The 18564-nt window shown below is 57.9% G+C and overlaps 2 protein-coding genes across 3 annotated transcripts; both read left to right on the forward strand.

The window, feature by feature from the left end:
* Positions 1 to 850: 850 nt before the first annotated feature.
* TTYH2 (tweety family member 2) lies at positions 851 to 9740 on the forward strand. The gene is made up of 14 exons (XM_068151201.1): positions 851 to 1090; positions 1784 to 1956; positions 3280 to 3391; positions 3784 to 4004; positions 4096 to 4191; positions 4281 to 4353; positions 4442 to 4511; positions 4668 to 4723; positions 4816 to 4908; positions 4988 to 5080; positions 5170 to 5312; positions 5415 to 5600; positions 5708 to 5786; positions 7936 to 9740. Exons 1-14 carry the CDS (start codon positions 962 to 964, stop codon positions 8014 to 8016), a joined length of 1605 nt encoding a protein of 534 aa, XP_068007302.1. The 5' UTR covers positions 851 to 961; the 3' UTR covers positions 8017 to 9740.
* An 855-nt stretch (positions 9741 to 10595) lies between these two features.
* Positions 10596 to 18281, forward strand: DNAI2 (dynein axonemal intermediate chain 2). 2 transcript variants are annotated; one of them, XM_068151697.1, is made up of 13 exons: positions 10596 to 10854; positions 11447 to 11608; positions 11725 to 11846; positions 12428 to 12570; positions 13204 to 13317; positions 15342 to 15481; positions 15724 to 15846; positions 16133 to 16356; positions 16592 to 16727; positions 17048 to 17194; positions 17331 to 17546; positions 17635 to 18000; positions 18172 to 18281. In XM_068151697.1, the coding sequence occupies exons 1-13, from the start codon at positions 10672 to 10674 to the stop codon at positions 18178 to 18180; spliced, it is 2085 nt and encodes a 694-aa protein (XP_068007798.1). In that variant the 5' UTR covers positions 10596 to 10671; the 3' UTR covers positions 18181 to 18281. The 2 variants fall into 2 exon arrangements, with proteins under 2 accessions (XP_068007798.1, XP_068007797.1); XM_068151696.1 differs by having other exon boundaries at positions 17635 to 18281.
* Positions 18282 to 18564: the final 283 nt, after the last annotated feature.

The following is an 18564-nucleotide window of genomic DNA, read 5'->3' on the forward strand; positions in this document are numbered from 1 at the left end:
GCCCAGTATCATCTCTGTCATTTCCAACAGCGCCACCCCCCCACAGCACCCAGCTTCCCCTTCTGGGGGTGCAGCAAGAGCTGCCAGTGGTCCCATTCTCAGGCCTCGGCCTGGAGTGTTGGCAGCAGGTCCCGCAGCTTGAAGCAAGGGGCTCCAGGACACTTGGAGATCCTGGCTGGTTTGGAAACAGCCCTGTCACACCTAGCTACCAGCGTGTTCCTTTTTGGGGGGATGCAGGGGAGTGTCTGCCCTATGGCACAGGGGCCTGCACCAGGCCTGTGGCAGGTCATGAAGGGAGGGAATGGGCTGCAGTGCCTCTGCAGCAGGGAGAGGGATGTGCAACGCCCCTGTAGCAGGGTGATGGCAGGACCAGTATCTATAGCAGTGGGGTCAGGGTGCTGCCTCCTTACAGAGGAGCACTGAGCTGCGATGGATGGGGTGCAGTGCTCTAGCAAGGTACTATTGCCCTACAGTACTAAGGAGGGAAAGTGGAGCCGTGAGCCTGTAGGAGGGAGGTAACAGTAGGATTCCCCTGTAGCAGGGAGGGGATGGGATGTGTCGTCCCTATAGCAGGGCAGTGATGAGGTGCAGTGCTGCTGTAGGAAGTGGAGGATGAACTGCTGTTTCCTTACAGCAGGGGACTGGGGTGCAGCGCCCCTATAGCAGGGCAGGGATGTGGTGCCCCCTAGAGCAGGGCAGTGATGGGGTGGAGTGTCCCTAAGAGGCAGCAGAGCCGTGCTGGGCGCCGGGCACCCAGGACAGGCCCTGATCCATGGACGGGGCGGAGTTTGGGGGCGGCTCCGGGAGGGTGGATCCCAGAGCGGCGGGGCCAGGCCCAGGGGCGGGGCGCTGTCGGGGGGCGGGCCAAGCCCCGCGGCGTGGCGGTTCGGCGCCCCCCGCCACCGCCGGCCCCAACGCGGCCCCGGCCCGGCCCCGCCGGTACCCCCCCCGCGGCGCCGCCATGCCGCCCGCCCGCCCCGAGTACCTGCCGCCGTGGTGGGCGGCCTGGCTGCACGGGCTCCCGCACCGCGGCCTGCGCCTCCAGCCCGTGCCCGCCGACTTCCGACCGCGGGACCCCGACTACCAGCAGGTAGCAACCCCGGGACCCCCCATCCCCGCGGACCCCGGAGCCCTCGCCGGGTGGGGTCCATCCCCGTCCCGTCCCCTCCTGCCTAGCACATCCGTTCCCTCCGCGGCGCCCGGCGCCAGCTCTGATCTCACAAAGCGCCCTTCATCTCGGGCGGGCAGCGGAGCCCCCCCGCCGGGCCAGCCCGCACCGGCACCCCCGGCACCGCCGGACCCCTCCACACCCCTCGGAAGGTGGGGAGAAAGGGGGGGGTCACCGCCCGCTTTGGCATTGCTGGGTGCCGTGCACCCACTGCAGCTACCCCGCATCCCAGCACGGACCGCTGCGACCCTAAGTGAGGGAGGGGGTGCAGCGCCGGTGCCCCGGCACCCCTCATTGGAGGGAAGAGGGGGAGTCACCTCTCACTTTGGCGCTGCCGGATGCCGTGCGCTGGCTCCTGGCATACACTGCTGCTTTCCTGCATCCCGGGATACCCCCTAAATGAGGGGGGGGTCAGCACCAGTGCCCCACCGCTTCTCGGAGGGTCTGCTGTACCCTAGCCTCTGCGATCCACAGAGGGTCGCAGGTTGATGTGGGGGCAGCAGGAAGGGTTCCTCTTTTCCGTGTGACCGTCCCACGGGGCCCTGGATGCGGCTGCATCCTGTCCGCCACACGTGATGGGCACGGGGCACTGACTGTCCCCTCTCTTCTTCCCAGTCGCTGCTTTTCCTGGGATTGGTGGCCGCCGTCTGCCTCGGCCTCAACCTCCTCTTCCTCACCGTCTACCTGATCTGCCTGTGCTGCTGCAAGAGGGACCATGAGCCTGAGACCAAGCGACCCCACTCCTGCTGTGTCACCTGGATGGCTGTCACCGCTGGGCTCATCTGCTGGTGAGGATGGGGACCTAGTGCTGTCCCCCTGTCACTGAGGGGGCTCCACGCTCCAGCCATGAGTCCCTTTAATTAGATCCATGCAATTAAATGTGGTCCATCCCTGCCTCCTTCCAGACAGCTGCTGATGTTGGGGCAATGCTGGGGACCGAACACAAGCCAGCCCTGCCCTGTCCCTGCTGCAGCTGTGCTGCCTTCCCAGCTAATCCCGGGTGGGAGCGGGGCCGGGTCGCTAATCCCAGCCCAGAGCAGATGGCGGGCGGCAGCGTGACCCAGCTGGCAGGTCCCTCGTGTGCCCAGCCTTAATTGCAACCCGAACAATTAGGCAAAGGGACACTTCACCTGGCAGTACTTTGGTGGTTTGGCTTGGGCTCCAAGCCCATCTAAGTTTCTAGCAGCCTGTGGCTGGGAGGACCACCCCCACCAGCCAGCCTGTGTGCCCCCCAGCAGGCCCGGCCTGGGCAGGGCGGACAGAATGGGGCAGGAGGCCCTTTGGCTGCCCAGCCATGACCCACTCGCCAGACAAAGGGGTTGGGTTTGCCTGGGCGGAGCGAGATGGCTGCCTTGGAGCATTGTATGGAGCACGGAAATGGCACTAATGAGCTTGACATGCTCCCACCAGGACCCCACCCCCCGGGATCCTCCTGCTGCTCCAGCCCCAGGGCACCCCGCAGCCTCCCCAGCACCTGGTTCTGCAGCTCCTCAGGGGCTTCAAAACCACCCCCGACAGCCACACAGAGCCTGTTTGCAGCTGTTCAAGGCCTGGTCGTGCCGAACGCGCCACTTGCTGTTGGGTTTAGTGGTGTTTGCTGTGCTGAGGGAGCATTGTGCTTGCTGGCCACGCGCTGGCACATGACTGAGCTAGGGCAGGGGCACATCCCTCCCCAGAGCCAGCTCCAGCATCCAGCCCAGTTTCACCTGCTGGCACACCAGATGCTGGAGGGTGCCAAAACTGCAGTGTGCTCACCATGGGGCCTGGAGCCATGGCTCCAGCAGATTCCCCTGATCTGCTTTGCCTTGCCCCTCCACCCTTAATCTCTCTGTCAGGAAAACCCTCTGTCCAGTGCCCAGCCCATTGAGCAGCTCCAGGCCCTGGTGTCCCCAGGCCCTGTGGGCACCAGCGGGGAGTATGTCCCCATTGCGGTGCTGTTCATGTCGCATCTGCTGTGGCTCTGCCCTGCCACTGTGGGGGATCCAGGGATGGTCCAGGGAATCTCCCCTGTCCAGTTGTGTCTCCACATCCACCCCAGCCCCAAGGCAAAGTTCCCACATCAGGTTGAGTACTTTCCTCCCCTCTAACTGGGGTCCTCTCTCTGCCCACAGCACAGCTGTTGGCGTCGGCTTCTACGGGAACAGTGAGACCAACGATGGAGTGTACCAGCTACTCTATGCCCTTGACCATGCCAACCACACCCTAACTGGCATTGACACACTGGTAGGGCTGTGGGGCAGGGTGCTCCCCATCTGACCCCCCTCCATGTACCCCAGGGTTACACGGATCCCCATTCTGGGTTTAGTCCAAGCACTGGGAGGATGCACCCAGCAGGAGGGACCTCAGCATCCTGCACTGCCAACCAGGCCCCGAGGGTGGCCATGCCCACGCCAAGTGCAGAAGGGTGACATCACCCCACAGAATGCGGCCTTTGTGACCAGGAAGGGACAGAGGGGCCACAGCAGGGCTATCCCAAAGGGTGGATCCAGCTTGAGTGGGGGGAGGTTGATGCTCCAGGATTCACATCCCACAGGCAGGGGCAAATGGCTCTGCCAGATGTGAGGCTGACAGCAGGGAAGCCCCCAGTGCCATGCTGATGAAGCCACTGTCTTCAGGTTGCAGCCACCACGCTGCAGATGCAGGTGGGCTTGGAGCAGCACCTGGTACGGCTGAATGAGCTCCTAGCCACACGGGGGGACTACCTGCAGACCCTCAAGTTTATGCAGCAGTTGTCCAGCAGCATCGTCCTCCAACTCTCAGGGCTGCCCACCTGGCAGGGCACCAGTGCCAACCTCACCGTGCTGGCCAGCGAAGTCGCCTACATTGAGTATTACCGGTGAGTGGGCCCACGGTGCTGGGCTGCCGGAGCATCCCCTGGTGGGGCTGGGTAGGTGGGCAACCATGACAGAGCCTTCCTCTGTCCCCAGGTGGCTGGCTTATCTCCTCTTCTTCATCCTCGTCCTCACTGTCTGCCTCCTGGCTTGCCTGGGGCTGGCCAAGCGCTCTCGCTGCCTCCTCACTACGTGAGTACCCCTGGCCGGGCCCCACAGTGCCGGAGCTGCTGAGAACAGCAGTGCTGGACCCTGCAGCATGCTCACCCCTCTCCCCGCAGGATGCTGTGCTGTGGGCTGCTGACCCTCATCCTCAGCTGGGCTTCCATGGCTCTGGACACAGCAGCAGCAGTGGTGAGTGGGAAGGGGTGATAACAGCTGTGCCCGAGCTGTACCCCTCCTGTCCTTCCTGGCCCCAGCGATGTCTCTCTTGTCCCTGCAGGGTACCAGCGACTTCTGTGTGGCCCCAGATAAATTCATCATGAATGAGACAGAGAGTGAGATCACTGCAGGTGAGAGCTGGCTGCAGGGTGGAGACTTGCTCAGAACAGGACCCTAGTGCTCCCCCAAAATCTGCCTGGGGGTCTGGTGCAATCCGCTGCCATTCTGCCACCCCCACACTGGTCCCCTCAGGACACTTACACCAGTGTCTCCTGTTTGCTTTGCAGAGGTGGTTCACTATTACCTGTACTGTGAGCAGAGCCTGAGCAACCCCTTCCAGCAGGTATGGGGGCACTGGGCACCCTGCTTCAGGGACAGGGGGTGTCCCCAGGGGCTTGGCTGGGTCTGTGACTGCTCCCTGCTCCCACCTTGCAGGCTCTCACCGTCTTCCAGCGCTCACTCACCACTATGCAGATCCAGATCCAGGGCCTCATACAGTTTGCTCTGCCCCTCTTCCCAACAGCTGAGGTATGAAGTGGGGGTAACTGGGGCCCTGTGATACCCCATTACCTGCCTAGCACTTCCCTGACCTCCTTCTCTCCCACAGAAAGACCTTCTGGGGGTCCAGCAGCTCCTCAACTCCTCAGAGACCAGCCTACACCAGCTCACAGCTATGCTGGACTGCCGGGGGCTGCACAAGGTGAGGAGGAAGTAAGGGTGGGGACAGATGGCCCTTAGGGTCACCCCCTCACTGCTACCATCCCAACCCTGTTTCATCTCCTGCTGCAGGACTACCTGGATGCTCTCATTGGCATCTGCTATGATGGGGTGGAGGGTTTGCTCTACTTGATCCTCTTCTCCTTGCTGGTGGCCGCCTGCTTCTCTGCCATCATTTGTGCCACGCCTCACGCCTGGAAGCTCTTCACTGGCCGGTGGGTTTAGCACACAGCTCTGGGGACACGTGGCTGTGTGTCTGGCACAAGGAAACTGCCTTTGGGGCCAGGAGTACGAGTGCTGGCATTTTATCCCCACAGGGACCAGGACTATGATGACATGGACGAGGAGGACCCCTTCAACCCACAGGCACGCCGCATCGCCAGCCACAACCCGGCGCGGGGGCAGCTCCGCAGCTTCTGCAGCTACAGCAGCAGCCTGGGCAGCCAGAGCAGCCTCCACCCCCCAGCCCAGACCATCTCCAACGCCCCCGTCTCCGAGTACATGTGAGACTCTCCCTTCCCTTGGAGGTGCTGTCCCCCCACACTGGGGATGCAGGGTGATGCTGGGGGTGTCACCATGTCCCCTGCTCTGATGAGCTGTCTCCCTCCAGGAACCAGGCCGTGCTCTTCGGGGGAAACCCACGCTACGAGAACGTGCCCCTGATCGGCAGAGGCTCTCCTCCTCCCACGGTACGGTGGGCAGCCGAGGCCAAGTCTTTCTTGTGACACCCTGGGGGAGGGGATAGCTGGGTGCCACAGAGCCCCTCTCAGCCTTGCCCAGAGCACTGATGTGAGATCTCCCGGGGTGGCGATGGGTGAGCTTAGCCCCCTCCTCCTGCCCTCGCAGAGGACGTGCCCCATCTGCGAGCACGTCTGTCCTGGTTGTCTTGCTGTAACCCAGTTCCTGGCTGGCCCATGGAAGCTGTGGGGAGAGGTCATCAGCCACGTGCTCACAGGAGACCAAAATAGCTGCTCTTCTCTGCTTTATTTCTTATTTATTCTGACTTTCAGAGGATTCTTGCCACGGTCCCCCTGTGCATGTTTACATTTCCCTGCTGCTTGTTTAACCCTCTCCCCTCTGTTAATGCCTGCTTTATTCCTTTATTTCTTTATTTCTTTTTATTATTATTATTTTATTATTATTATTTTTGCATCAATTATTTTGGAGCTAAGTTGCCCATCAAGAGTAAGTTCAGCCGCTTCCTTCTCCCTCCTCATCCTGGGGCAGCAGCTGGGTTCCCATCCTCAGTCCCTCTCTCCATCCCTTTTCCCAAGGGGCTGCTTTGATTTTGGGGAGGGTGTGGAGGGCTTGGGAGGAAGAGGCCCAGATTTTGTTCCTGACCCAGAGGATCTGCAGCTCCTGTGCACTGGGAAGTGGTTCCTGTTTCATTCCCCTTCTCGATGCAGTTTTCCCCCCTCCTTTTCTGACAGCAATTAATCTGCCTCAGTGTCTCCATCTGAAGCAGTAAAGCCCCACTCTGTCTCACTCCATGGCAGTGGCAGTGCTGTGGGTCTGGGGATATGGCAGGAACACTGTGCTTGCCTCTTCTGGGGAAGACTTTTTTTGCTATCAGGTGAAAGTGCGAAGCTGTGCCAGCACAGGAGGCTGTAATCCTCTTGCACAGACCTGGCAGCTGGCAAACCTCTTCCCCACAGGAGGATGAACAGGGGTGGGGGTTGGAGGGGGGGATTAATTTGAGCACTTCTGCCTGCCCTGAATGGTCTAATTTAACCAGGATTCAGATCCCCAAGGAAGGACTTTCACGGTCTGTAATAACAAACTCAGAATAATCTTCCTTAATGCCTGGCCAGGATGTCCCTGCCTCCTGCAGAAAGCTGGGGAAATTGAATTCTGCAGCATTGGTAGGGTTGAAGGGAGCTGGAGGTTTGGGTCTCTGCCCTGGGCTCACCACTACTCCCTTTCCCAGTGACAAGGGGACACCTTGTCATGGCTGGGAAACCCCCAGAGATTTAGCCTGCAGCAGCTGCCAGTGTGGGCACCCAGTGAGCCCTGGCAAACCCAGGGCAGGGTTAGTGCATGGAAGGAGAGAATCAAGAGGGAAAACCCAGCTCAGCTGCCACAGAGAACAGACCCTGAGCCTGGGTGCTCCATCAGGGCTAAACCCTGTCCTGCACTGCCACCATACAGTGCCTGCACATTGTCTGGAGAAAAGGAGGCTCAGGGAAGACCTTCTCATTCTCTACAACTACCTGACAGGAAGTTGTAGTGAGGTGAGGGTGGTCTCTTCTACCCAGGAACAAGTGATAGGACAAGACTAAATGGCCTAAAGTTGTGCCAGGGAAGGTTTAGATTGGGCATGAGAAAGAATTTCTTCCCCAAAAGGGTTGTCAAGCCCTGGAACAGGCCACCCAGGGCAGTGGTGGGGTCCCCATTCCTGGAGGGATTGAAAAGCTGAGTAGATGTAGTGCTGAGGGCCATGGTTTAGTAGTGACCTAGCAGTGCTGGGTTAATGGTTAGGCTTGATGATTTTAAAGGTCTTTTCCAACCAAACTGATTCTATGATTCTCTGAACCTGACAGCATCCCATCAGTGGGGGAAGGGGCAAACCAGAGCCTGAAGCATTTGAAGCACCTTGACTGGGGGATCTCTTCCAGCCTTCAGCTGCTGTGACCAGGGTCTGGCCCCCTTACTCGTGGCAGATTAATTGGGGATTAAAAGAAACAGGAAGCAACCTTCCCTTTCCATCCTCAGGCTTTCTCCTCAGCAGCTCCTCAGCACTTGGCAGTGCAGGGGTTGGGTTGGCCATGGCTGGTGGGGGCTCGGTGGGACACGCCATAGGTTTGGGGCTTTGCTGACGCCCATCTCCTCTCCCTGCAGTACTCCCCGAGCATGCGAGCCACCTACCTGTCTGTCACCGATGAGCAGATCAGGCACCACGGCACCGAGTTCCCAGCCTAACCTGCTCGCCCCGAGCGGCTGGCAGGAGGAGGAGAAATCACCGCCGGCGTTTCCCTAACAGCAACCAAAGACACCTGGAAAAGGCGGTGGGGAAGGCAGCGGCGGCAGCCGGAGCGCCAGCCCCGCCGCTGGGGAGCCCTCTGCCCCCCTTTCCCCCTCCTTTCCCCCTCGGCAGCTTCTCTGTCTGAAGTCTTCCTGCCTTACGGGTGGCAGCAGCTCTGGGACCAAGCCCTGGCCGGCAGGCGGACGGTGCCGCAGCCAGGCAGGACTGGAGGTGCTTCACACACCTGTGCCGGCTTCTCCATCCCCACCCCATCTCCACCAGCTCGGGGATGTTTTACGCCACGGAAGGGAGTTTACTCCAGCTCCCTCTTACTGGAGCACAACGCCTGGGACCACGGGCTGCCCCCCAGCCCCTTGGGGAGGGGTCCCAGCAGCGGTCCCTTCACTCCTGTAGCAATGCAGTACCAACCACTAGTGATCCCAGACCCTTCCCGGCACCTGGGGGGACAGTGGCTGCTCCCCTCTGCCAGCTCCACGTGCCCCCCTGGCTGTTCCACCCTGGCCCCAGGTTCAGAAGCTGTAGAATTAGGGATGATTTGGCTTTGCTGGGTTTTCCTCTGCTTTTACTCCTGGGTTTTATGAGTTGTGTACAGGGTGGGGGTGCAGTGTAACTCGCTGCCTCTGTCCCAGGATGAGGTTTCCTGCAGTGCATGTTGGTAGCAGGGTTTTGGCTGGTTTGTAGGCTCTTTTTTGGTGATTCAGCTTCCCAGGGCAGGCAGGCCAGCAGTAAGGGCTGGGGCAGGCTCCCCTCCTTCTGCAGGACAGCCCTGGAGGAAGTATAAAACCTGTATGAGAGTGTCAGGGACATCCCTGGGGAAGGATGCAGTCCTAGGGAGCTTGCCTGGCATTGCAGCTCTGGGAACCAGCATGAGCTAAACCAGATCATTTGTGACTGCCCATTTCAGCATGGGCTGCCTTGGGAGGATGTGAGCAAAGTCCCCTTCCCCATAGCAGTCCCTCGCTCACTGTGAACAGGGAGACCCCCTGCTCCATCCCACTGCCTGGGGATGGACCCAGAAATCCCAGCCTAAAGGGTGCAGACAGGGTAGTGGGTGTTTTCATGCCCACTCACCTCTCAGGTCCCTTTCCCTCTATCCAGGGCAAGTTCAGCTCTGGTTACCACATTTGACACCGCAGCAGTGGCTTCACCAGGGTTTGCTTCGCTCCAGGGCTCTTCCTGTACCCGCACCATCAGAGGGCAAAGGCTTTCCCTGTCTGGTGGTGGTTACCCATCGCTTCCCTCCCTGCTTTTTGGCTAACAGCGCTGCAGCTGGGCAGCCCTTTGAGGGTGGCCAGGCTGTCCCCCTCGGGCAAGCTGGGGGGGGAGGTCTTACTTGATAGCAGTGACTCACTGTGTCTTTTAAAGATAACCTGTACATATCCGTCAGTCCCCTAACGCCGTCTGTCTGTGGTACGTGTGACTAGCATTACTTGCTGTTGGAAACTTCCAGGGGGCATTTATTGATTTGGTTTTGGGGGGTTGGGGTGTTTGTTTGTTTGTTTGGGGCTTTTAATGTTTGGATGTAATGGTACTGGTAGAAGAGCTGTTTTTAAAACGCATGTGAACTAACCTCATTCGGACTCCATCTAGGAGCTGGAGTCCAGCCTGATTTGTATGTGCCCTTTGGGGGAAGAGACAATAAACACTTGTACTAAACTTATCTCCTTCTCAAGAGGTTTCTGGGCTGAGCCAGCGCCTGTAGTTTCAGTACTTAAAGGGGCCCACAAGAAGGAGAGACAGACTTCTTAGCAGAGCCTGTTGTGGTGGGACAAAGGGTGATGAGGTGACAAGGGATGAAACTAAGAGAGGTTTAGACTAGAGAGAAGGAATGTTTGACACTGAGAGTGGTGAGTACCCTGGCTCAGGTTGCCCAGAGAGGTGCTAGATGCCCCATCCCTGGAACCATTCCAGGTCAGGCTGTCTGGAACTCTGAGCAACCAACCTGTGCTAGTTGTAGTCGTCCCTGATAACTGTAATGGGGTTGGAGCAAATGCCCTTGAAAGATACCTTTAACCCAAACCATTGGGTGATTCAGAATCAGGGCTGGGGCTTAAAGAGACAAAATCACAGAGTCACTATGGTTGGAAAAGACCTCTAAGATCATTTAAGTCCAGCCATGACTAACTCTACCAGGACCTCTACTACACCATACCCTTGAGGACCATATTTAGACAGCTTTTCACTACAGCCAGAGATTCAACCACTTCCCTGGGCAGCTTGTTCCAGTCTTTGAGAACCCTTTCAGCAGAAGTTTTTCCTAATGTCCAACCTCACCCTCCCCTGACCTATCTCACTGGAGGCAGCAGATCCAGTACCCCTCCAGCTTCCCCTGCTAATGGCAGCCCCCTCATCAGCCTGGGGCTGCCCTTCTCAAGATGGCGGCGACCGGCAGCGGCCGTCCCGTGATACCGCCGCCCTGCCCTCCTCAAGATGGCGGCGCGTGTCACGTGGCTCCCCTCGAGCGTCGCCGAGCAACGGCAGACGCGGCCCTGCCGGAGGCTCCCGGTGAGGCCAGGCCGCAGCGGGACAGCCGGGGACGGGGGATCCCTGAGCACATCCGTCCATTCCCAGGCGTCTCTGGCAGGGCCACCATGGAGATCTCCTTCGTGTACACGCGGAAGCGCAGCGAGTTTGGGCGGCCTTGCTGCTTCTCCGACCGGCCGGCCAAAGTGATGGTGGACATCCCCCCGGACCCCAGCATGGCCAGCAGCTTCATCCTCAGGGACCCTGTGGACAGCGCTGTCCAGCACAGCAGCGAAATGTCAGAGCATGAGGTGAGAGCTGCCTGCCGAGCATGAAGGGCCTCCCAGGCAGCATCGTAGCAAGGGGAGAAAGGGGTGGTTTGCACCTTTTCATCTGGGGCTCTTGCTCTGCTGTCACAGAATCCCTGAATCCTCAGCATGGTAGGGTCTGGAAGGCACCTCTGGAAATCAGCTAGTCCAAACACCCTGCTAAAGCAGGGTCACGCACAACAGGCTGCCCAGCATCATGATGTCCAGGCAGGTTTGGAATCCTTCCACAGAAGGAGACTCCACAACCTCTCTGGGCAGCCTGCTCCAGGGCTCCAGCACCCTTACAGCAGAAACGTTTCTCCTCACGTTCAGATGAAACCTCCTGGTTTCCAGTTTGTGCCCATTGCCCCTTGCTCTGTCACTGGCCACCACTGAAAAGTCCAGCCTCATCCTTTTGTTCCCCACCCTTTACTGATCCGCATTGAGAACATCCCCTCTCAGTCGACTCTTCTCCATGCTGCCCAGCCCCAGGTCTCTCAGCCTTTCCTCCTCAGACTGCTCTTCCTGTCCCCTCATTATCTTCAGAACTTTCACTGAACTCTTTCCTCCACACTTTTCTCTCTGCCACCCCCAGGTTAACACTGAGAGTGTGAAGGTGGAATCCCGTGGTATCAACCATGTAGAGGGTGGGTGGCCCAAAGACATCAAGCCACAGGAGGCAGAACAAACTTCCCGCTTCAGGAAGAAAGTGGAGAAAGATGAAAACTACGTCAACACCATCCTGCACCTCAGCACTGTAAGGCCCTACTTGTCCCCTCTCCTTACCTCCCACTCCCTGTGCCCACCTGCTGGCAGTTCCCTCAGCCAGGCAGCTCCTCAGAAGCACAGCCTCAGCCTGTGCTTCCCTTGCAGCTGATGGAGCACTGCGTCAGGCAGAACAACACTGTCAACATCTATGAGGAGTACTTTGGAGAGGAGGAGATGGTGGAGACGGAATATGAGACCCCCTTTGCAAAAACCATCAATTTCATCAGGTAGCACAACCAGCTGGTCTCAGGTAGCACAACCAGCTGGTCTCTCCAGATCCACAGTGGGCTATTGCTTGTTAAATTGCCTTTGGAGGCAAAGGAGTTGGAAGAGCCAGTGGCTTTAGAGTAGTGCCACAGCAGTTCATGGGGAAATGAGACCTGCTGCAGCCCTTCTTCTCCATATCTCCATCTATTCCCCCTCCGCCCTGCCTGGGTGCTTTAGAGATAGGCAGCACAGTCCATGGACAGATGCAGCTCTGAGCATCTTCTAGCAGGGCTTTAGACAGGATTTATTTTCACTTTTTTTTTTCCAAATGCCAGCAGGGGCTCTTATGTCCTTTCTAGAAATCAGATCCAGTAACACAATTGGATTCTTAGAAATGTATAACTGGAAAGAGTTTATTAAATCATCAACCCTTCTCCCCTTACCCAACCCACAAGAGAAACATTTCCTGCACTCAATGCTCAAGGGCTGCAGCTTGTTTTAATTGGGGTTCCCACAGCTTCCTCTGAGAGACAGGCATCCCACAGTGGGACAGAGCTGTTAACAAGCTAACATTGTTCTTTGATGTCCTCTCATCAAAAAGGGACCCAAACATAACCAAGAGGACAGCCACTCATCTCTCCTGGTACCCTGACACATGCATGAAACTGGCAGTAGCTTACTGCAGCCTGGAGTTCCAGCAAAACATGAGCAACATGAGCTTTGACTCCTACATCTGGGACCTCGGTAAGGGGAAGGGAAGCATCACCAGTCAGTAATGCTGCCACTGCGGAAGCACTTTGTGTCTTCAAAGAGCATAATGAAACCTCACAGCCCTCCAGAGGGGGTGAACAGGGGTTTGGTTTCTGCTTTGCCCACAGATCAATGCAGAGAAGGGGAGAAATGTGACCTGAAAGCTGGCCAACAGGTGGAAAACCACTGCTAAAATCCCACTACATGACTTCATGAGCTAAAGCGCCTGTGACCACAACAGGCAGCGGAGCCACGCTCCTCTTAATGTGGTTCCTGTCTTTGTATGGTTCACCTGAACTTGGGAAAGAAAGAAAGAGGCAGCACAAGCCAGTTCTGTCAAAGACTCTCAGAGAGCTGCTATATTTTGGAGTGAAAAACACAAAGAGGGATTGGGATACCAGGGCTTGGGGTACCAGGGGTCTGTCCACAGGATGGCAGAACAAGACAGGGCAACTCCATTCTCCAGCATCCTGGTGACATGGCCACCTCCCACAGCATGGCTGGGCAAGCACCATATGCACGGCAGGGAGCTGGGCATGGAGGAGCAGGGTGAGGCACTGGGAGTCTGCTCTGCTTGCCCTCCAAACTGCCTTGGCACTTTGCTCTTTGCTCATCCCTTCTTGGCAGAAAACCCCAAAAATCCGGAGCTCGTTCTCAAGCCATCATCCCCTCTTGTGACCCTGGAATACAACCCCAAGGACTCACACATCCTGCTGGGAGGATGCTACAATGGGCAGATGGGTAAGGAAGATGGATTAGGCATGAGGTGACACTAATGAGGCTTCATTTTAACTCAGAAGAGCCTGGTTCCAGTGCTGCCACACTCACAAAGGGCAAAGCACCACCAGTGCTGCAGCTGCATGGCCTAGAGCCCGGGGGTTTTTGGGGGGGGGACAGGCATGTGCTCACCTGAGCAGGTCCCCAGGGAGGAGGGGACAATGTGCCTGGGAGCCCTTGGTGAGCACATGGGGCAGTGAGGCAGCTGCAGTCACAGCAAGAGATGTTTTCGGGTTTGGGCCCCTCTTCCCAGGAAGGTGCTGGAGCATGTCCAGAGAAGGGCAATGAAGCACAGCTCCTGTGAGGAGTGGCTGAGGGGTCTGGTGGTTGTTTAGCCTGGAGAAAAGGAGACCAAAGGGAAACCCTCTTGCTGTCTACAGCTTCCTGAAAGGAGGCAGGGGCAAGGTGGGGGTCAGACTCTTCTCCCAAGGAACAAGCAATGAGACAAGAGGGAATGGCCTCTACTTGCACCAGAGGAGGTTTAGGCTGGGCATTTGGAGCAATTTCTTCCCCAAAAGGGTTGTCAAGCCCTGGAACAGGCTGCCCAGTACAGTGGTGGAGTCCCCATCTCTGGAGGGACGTCAAAGCCATGCAGATGTAGTGCTGAGGGACATGGTTTAGTAGTGACCTGGCAGTGCTGGGTTGGGCTCTATGATCTTAAAGGTCTCTTCCAACCTAAAATATTTGACGATTCTCTGTTTCTGATCAGGGGGCTGAGCAGCACACATGCTGTGCTCCCTCCTTACCCCCATCCCCTATTTTCAGATGGCAAAAGCCCGGGAGAGCTGCCATTGTTTCATCCACTAAATCGTCCTCGTGCTGCTGTTTCAAGTGCTTGGAAAAGGTCCCCTCTCTGCCAGCTTCGTTTACAGCTCTGTTATTTACTTGGCCACGGGAGCCCTTTGATTTAATTGCTCTCATTGTGATGTTTTTCCCGGCTGTTGGCAGCAGCAATCAGATCTGACAGGCCGTGCTTCATGGGCTGTCCCTGCACGCTCCGCAGGTGATGGAGGGGAGGCACCTCCCCCAGTTCTCCCCAGTGCTCCCCAGCACAGCGCACCCCGTCACATCCAATCGCCTAATTAGCAGTAAGCAAGAACGAGCGTGTGCGGCTCAGCGCCTCATCTCCGCTGCACCACGGCCAGCCCTGCGCTGGGGCTTGCCCTCAGACGTAGGGGAGGACAAAAGGATGGTGGATGCTCTCCAGCGAGAACCTGCCTTGGTTAGCCAGCGCCCTTCGGGCACGCAGGAGGAGAGCACAGCCAGGGCCAGGTCACACAGGCTGGTTTTTAGCAGCGCTGAGAGTCAGAGCTGCTGTTTGGAGCTGACAAGGAGCCGAGGGTTGCTTAGACTGTGTCTGGTCCTGCTGAAAGCCCTTGTGCAGAGCTGGGGGGAAGCCAGGGAAGATTTATTGTCTCTGGGATTTGAAGTGCATCTGTCAGGGAGAGATGATGGCTCAGGAAATGCTATTGAGTGTATTACCACCAGCCAGCTGGGTGTTTGCAGAAGGTGCAAATTGCATTAGCACTCGGGAGAGGCATCCCTGAGGGGCACAGGCGTGGTTCTTTTGATAGGACAAGAGGAAACAGTCTCAAGTTGCCCCAGGGGAGGTTTAGGTTGGACATTCAGAACAATTCCTTCCCCAAAAGGGTTGTCAAGCCCTGGAACAAGTTGCCCAGGGCAGGGCTGGAGTCCCTGTCCCTTAAAGGATTGAAAAGCTGTGTAGATATGGTGCTGAGTGACATGGTTTAGTGGTAACCTGGCAGTGCTGAGCTGACAGTTGGTCTCAGTGATCTTGAAGGTCTCTTCCAACCCAAATGATTCCATGACTCTATGACTCTGGGGCTGGGAAGTGGAGGGAGAGCACCAGCTACAATTTGCTCCCTGTTCTGGCTTGGATAGTGGGGTATCATCTCAGGAAACGTGGCAAGCAGAGGAGATGGGCAAGGCAACTGGTGCAGATTGTAACAGCTTCTTTTCCTGCCCAGCTTACTGGGACACCAGGAAAGGGGGACTGCCCGTGGAGGTGTCCACCGTGGAGCTCAGCCACAGGGACCCTGTGTATGGAGCCATCTGGCTGCAGTCCAAAACAGGCACCGAATGCTTCTCTGCCTCCACCGATGGGCAGGTAAAGGGCAGGGGCAGGGCAGTGTGCTGGGCACTCACACAGGGAGTTCACTGGCAACCAAAAGAGCTTCCCCTGCCTGCTCTGCCCCTCGCCAGCCGTGACAGCATGAGAACAAGGTCCCTGGGCTGGCAGCACAGGTTGGCACAGGGCAGCTGCTTGTTTCCAGGACACTTGGCTCCTCAGCACCCATGGCTGAGCTGTGAGCAGCCCCTGCAGCCCCCTCCCACTGCTTGTCCCTGCAGGTGCTGTGGTGGGACATCCGCAAGCTCTCCGAGCCCACCGAGACCCTGGTCTTGGACACCACGCGGAGAGGGCTGCTGGAGAACGCCCTTGGTGCTGTCACGCTGGAGTTTGAGCCCACCATGGTGAGCCATCAGCTAGGCAGGCTGTGCCCTCTCCTTACTGTGGGCAGAGCTCCAGAGGCACAGCATCTGATGCCCAGAATGACCCAGAGCACTGTGCTGCAGCTGGCAGCATGTTCTCACCCCTCTTAAAGACTTAGGAGCAGAGGTTCTCCCAAAGCACAGGGTCATGCTGGCCTCTAGATCCCCCAGTCATAGTGGGTCCCAAGGCTCCATTCTCCCCAGACACTGGCTGCACAGCCTTTTTGCCAGCCTGCTGATGGCTGCTCTCTCCTGCTCCCCCCCTCAGCCCACCAAGTTCATGGTTGGCACAGAGCAGGGCATCATCATTGTCTGCAACCGCAAGGCCAAGACACCTGCTGAAAAAATCACCAGCACCTACAGTGGCCACCATGGACCTGTCTATGCTCTGGCCAGGAACCCCTTCTACCCCAAAGTCTTCCTGACAGTTGGTGACTGGACTGCTCGGATCTGGTCAGAGGAGACCAAGGAATCATCAATTATGGGCACAAAGTTGGTATTGCCTTGTGTTTGCCCTTCTTCTTTATGGAAGAGCATGTTTGGGGCAGGGGATCAGCAAAGTCTGGTCTGTTCTGGTCAGGCAGGAGGTGGTGGGACAATCAAGGCAGAATAGTGTCAGTGTGGCCAAGAGTGCTGGAATGGGGGGTGCTCAGGCCTGAGATCTTGGCTGTTGGCCAGAGGGATGGGAGCCACAAGCCCATCCCTGCTGTGTTGGGTCTGCTGGCAGGTACCACCTCTCCTACCTGACAGACGGGTGCTGGAGCACTGTGCGGCCAGCTGTCTTCTTCACCAGCAGATCAGATGGGACCCTAGATGTCTGGGACTTCCTCTTCAAGCAGAAGGACCCTTCTCTCACCCTGAAGGTTGTGTCTGCAGAAGCTCTGGGTCCCCCACCCTGAGAGAGGGATAGTGGTTCCCCCCAGCCAGCACTGGCAGCAGAGTGCTGGGCAGATCTGCTAGCCACAGAGCCAGGGGATGGGGTCCCATCCTGCTTGGGCAAAGCTCCATCAAGTAGCAGCTCCCCTGAGCTGTGTCTGGAGCCTGCTGTACCCAAAACATTTCCATGTAGGCTCCTCTTGCTGGCAGCTGTGGATCTGCCTCTGTCAGCTCACCCTGCCTGACTGCCTCTGCAGGGTGTCACCTCGGGGCTAAGTGCCACCACTGCCCCATCTTCCCTCCCTAGGTCTGCGACGAGCCCCTGTCCAGCCTGCGCCTGCAGGACAACGGACGTGTCATTGGCTGTGGCTCCAAGCTGGGCACTGTCACCCTGCTGGAAATCTCCTCTGGGCTCTGCACCCTGCAGAGGAATGAGAAGAACCTGGCCACTGCTGTATGTCTGCTTTGAGCTGCAAGCTGCTGGGCCAGGTCATGGCACTGCTGCCATGCTGCTGGCACACTCTGCCAGTGAGCCCTGGGGAGCTGTCCCCTGGGGTCCCCTGCTCCCCTCAGCACCTCTCCTGCCCTAGATGTTTGAGCGGGAGACGAAGCGGGAGAAGATCCTGGAGGCCCGGCACAGGGAAATGCGGCTGAAGGAGCGCACCAGGTCAGAGGGACAGGGCACAGAGGTGGAGGAGAGGCTGCAGGAGAGTCCTCAGGAGGTCCTGGATCGTGCCCGCAGGGAGTTCTTTGAGGTCATCGAAGCAGAGAGGGCACGAGGAGAGCCCCAGCAGCTGCATGGCAAGGTACCGGGGGTGGGACAGACTGGCAACAAACCGCAGCAGGGACTCGCTGGCCTGGGGCAGGGGACAGGAGTCAGCTTCTGCCTTTCAGGTGAAAGACCTCAAGAGAGAGGAGGTGGCTGCACAGGGGGAAGAGGCAGAAGAGGGGAAAGAGAGCCAGCTGCCCAGGGAGAAGGAGGAGGAGAAGGAGGAGGAGGAGGAGAAGGAGAAGGAGAAGGAGAAGGAGAAGGAGAAGGAGAAGGAGAAGGAGAAGGAGAAGGAGAAGGAGAAGGAGAAGGAGAAGGAGAAGGAGAAGGAGAAGGAGGAGGAGAAGGAGAAGGAGAAGGAGAAGGAGAAGGAGAAGGAGAAGGAGAAGGAGAAGGAGAAGGAGAAGGAGAAGGAGAAGGAGAAGGAGAAGGAGAAGGAGAAGGAGAAGGAGAAGGAGAAGGAGAAGGAGAAGGAAGAGCATGCTGCCAAGGTCAGTGCACTTCAGCTTTGAGTCACCTTCCCCCTCCTTGCTAGAGCTGGTGGCTCATGGGGGGTGAGGCTGCTGGCCCTGAGCTGGGCAGAGCTTGTGGGGTCTCTGCCTTGGTGTAATGACAATGGAGAGCCACACTGCTCCTTGACCCCATGCCTGTCCCCTCTGCAGGAGCCATAGCCAGGACAGGACTAGTGTGTCACACAGAACCCCTCATGCTGGTCACAGAGGCTCCCTGGCCCTTTGCCCTCCTGATCAGTTTTTTTCCTTCAGGGTGAATAAACAAGAGCTTGCTACATCACGTTTCCTGTTTTGTCACAGCAGGGTTGAGCAAAGGGTGGGAAAGCTGTGTCCTCTCCTTCTTCATCTCCCCTCCTTGGACCAGGCCACAGATCAAAGCCACCTACCCACCACAGTGGGGAGTGCCCATGGCAGCAGGGTGATCTTCAGTGCAGCCCCAACCGGAGGAGCAGAGCAGAGCTGGGTGGCTGGTGGCAGGATCCTGGGGCAGCACCATGCCCCTCTGCAGCTGCAGAATGATGCTGAGCAAAGCCCAGCTGCTGC

Source organism: Melanerpes formicivorus, unplaced genomic scaffold (genome assembly GCF_026170545.1).
Source record: "Melanerpes formicivorus ecotype bairdi unplaced genomic scaffold, bMelFor1.0.p_v2 SCAF_21, whole genome shotgun sequence".
NCBI classification, from domain to species: domain Eukaryota; kingdom Metazoa; phylum Chordata; class Aves; order Piciformes; family Picidae; genus Melanerpes; species Melanerpes formicivorus.

Excerpts from the sequence above, each read along its gene's own strand:
- TTYH2 (XM_068151201.1), top strand. The coding sequence starts at position 962 with ATGCCGCCCGCCCGCCCCGAGTACCTGCCGCCGTGGTGGGCGGCCTGG. Across the intron at positions 3,392-3,783 it reads TAACTGGCATTGACACACTG|GTTGCAGCCACCACGCTGCA; the intron begins GTAGGGCTGTGG and ends CACTGTCTTCAG. Across the intron at positions 4,512-4,667 it reads AGAGAGTGAGATCACTGCAG|AGGTGGTTCACTATTACCTG; the intron begins GTGAGAGCTGGC and ends TTTGCTTTGCAG.
- DNAI2 (XM_068151696.1), top strand. The coding sequence starts at position 10,672 with ATGGAGATCTCCTTCGTGTACACGCGGAAGCGCAGCGAGTTTGGGCGG. Across the intron at positions 11,847-12,427 it reads AAAACCATCAATTTCATCAG|GGACCCAAACATAACCAAGA; the intron begins GTAGCACAACCA and ends CTCATCAAAAAG. Across the intron at positions 16,357-16,591 it reads TCATCAATTATGGGCACAAA|GTACCACCTCTCCTACCTGA; the intron begins GTTGGTATTGCC and ends GTCTGCTGGCAG.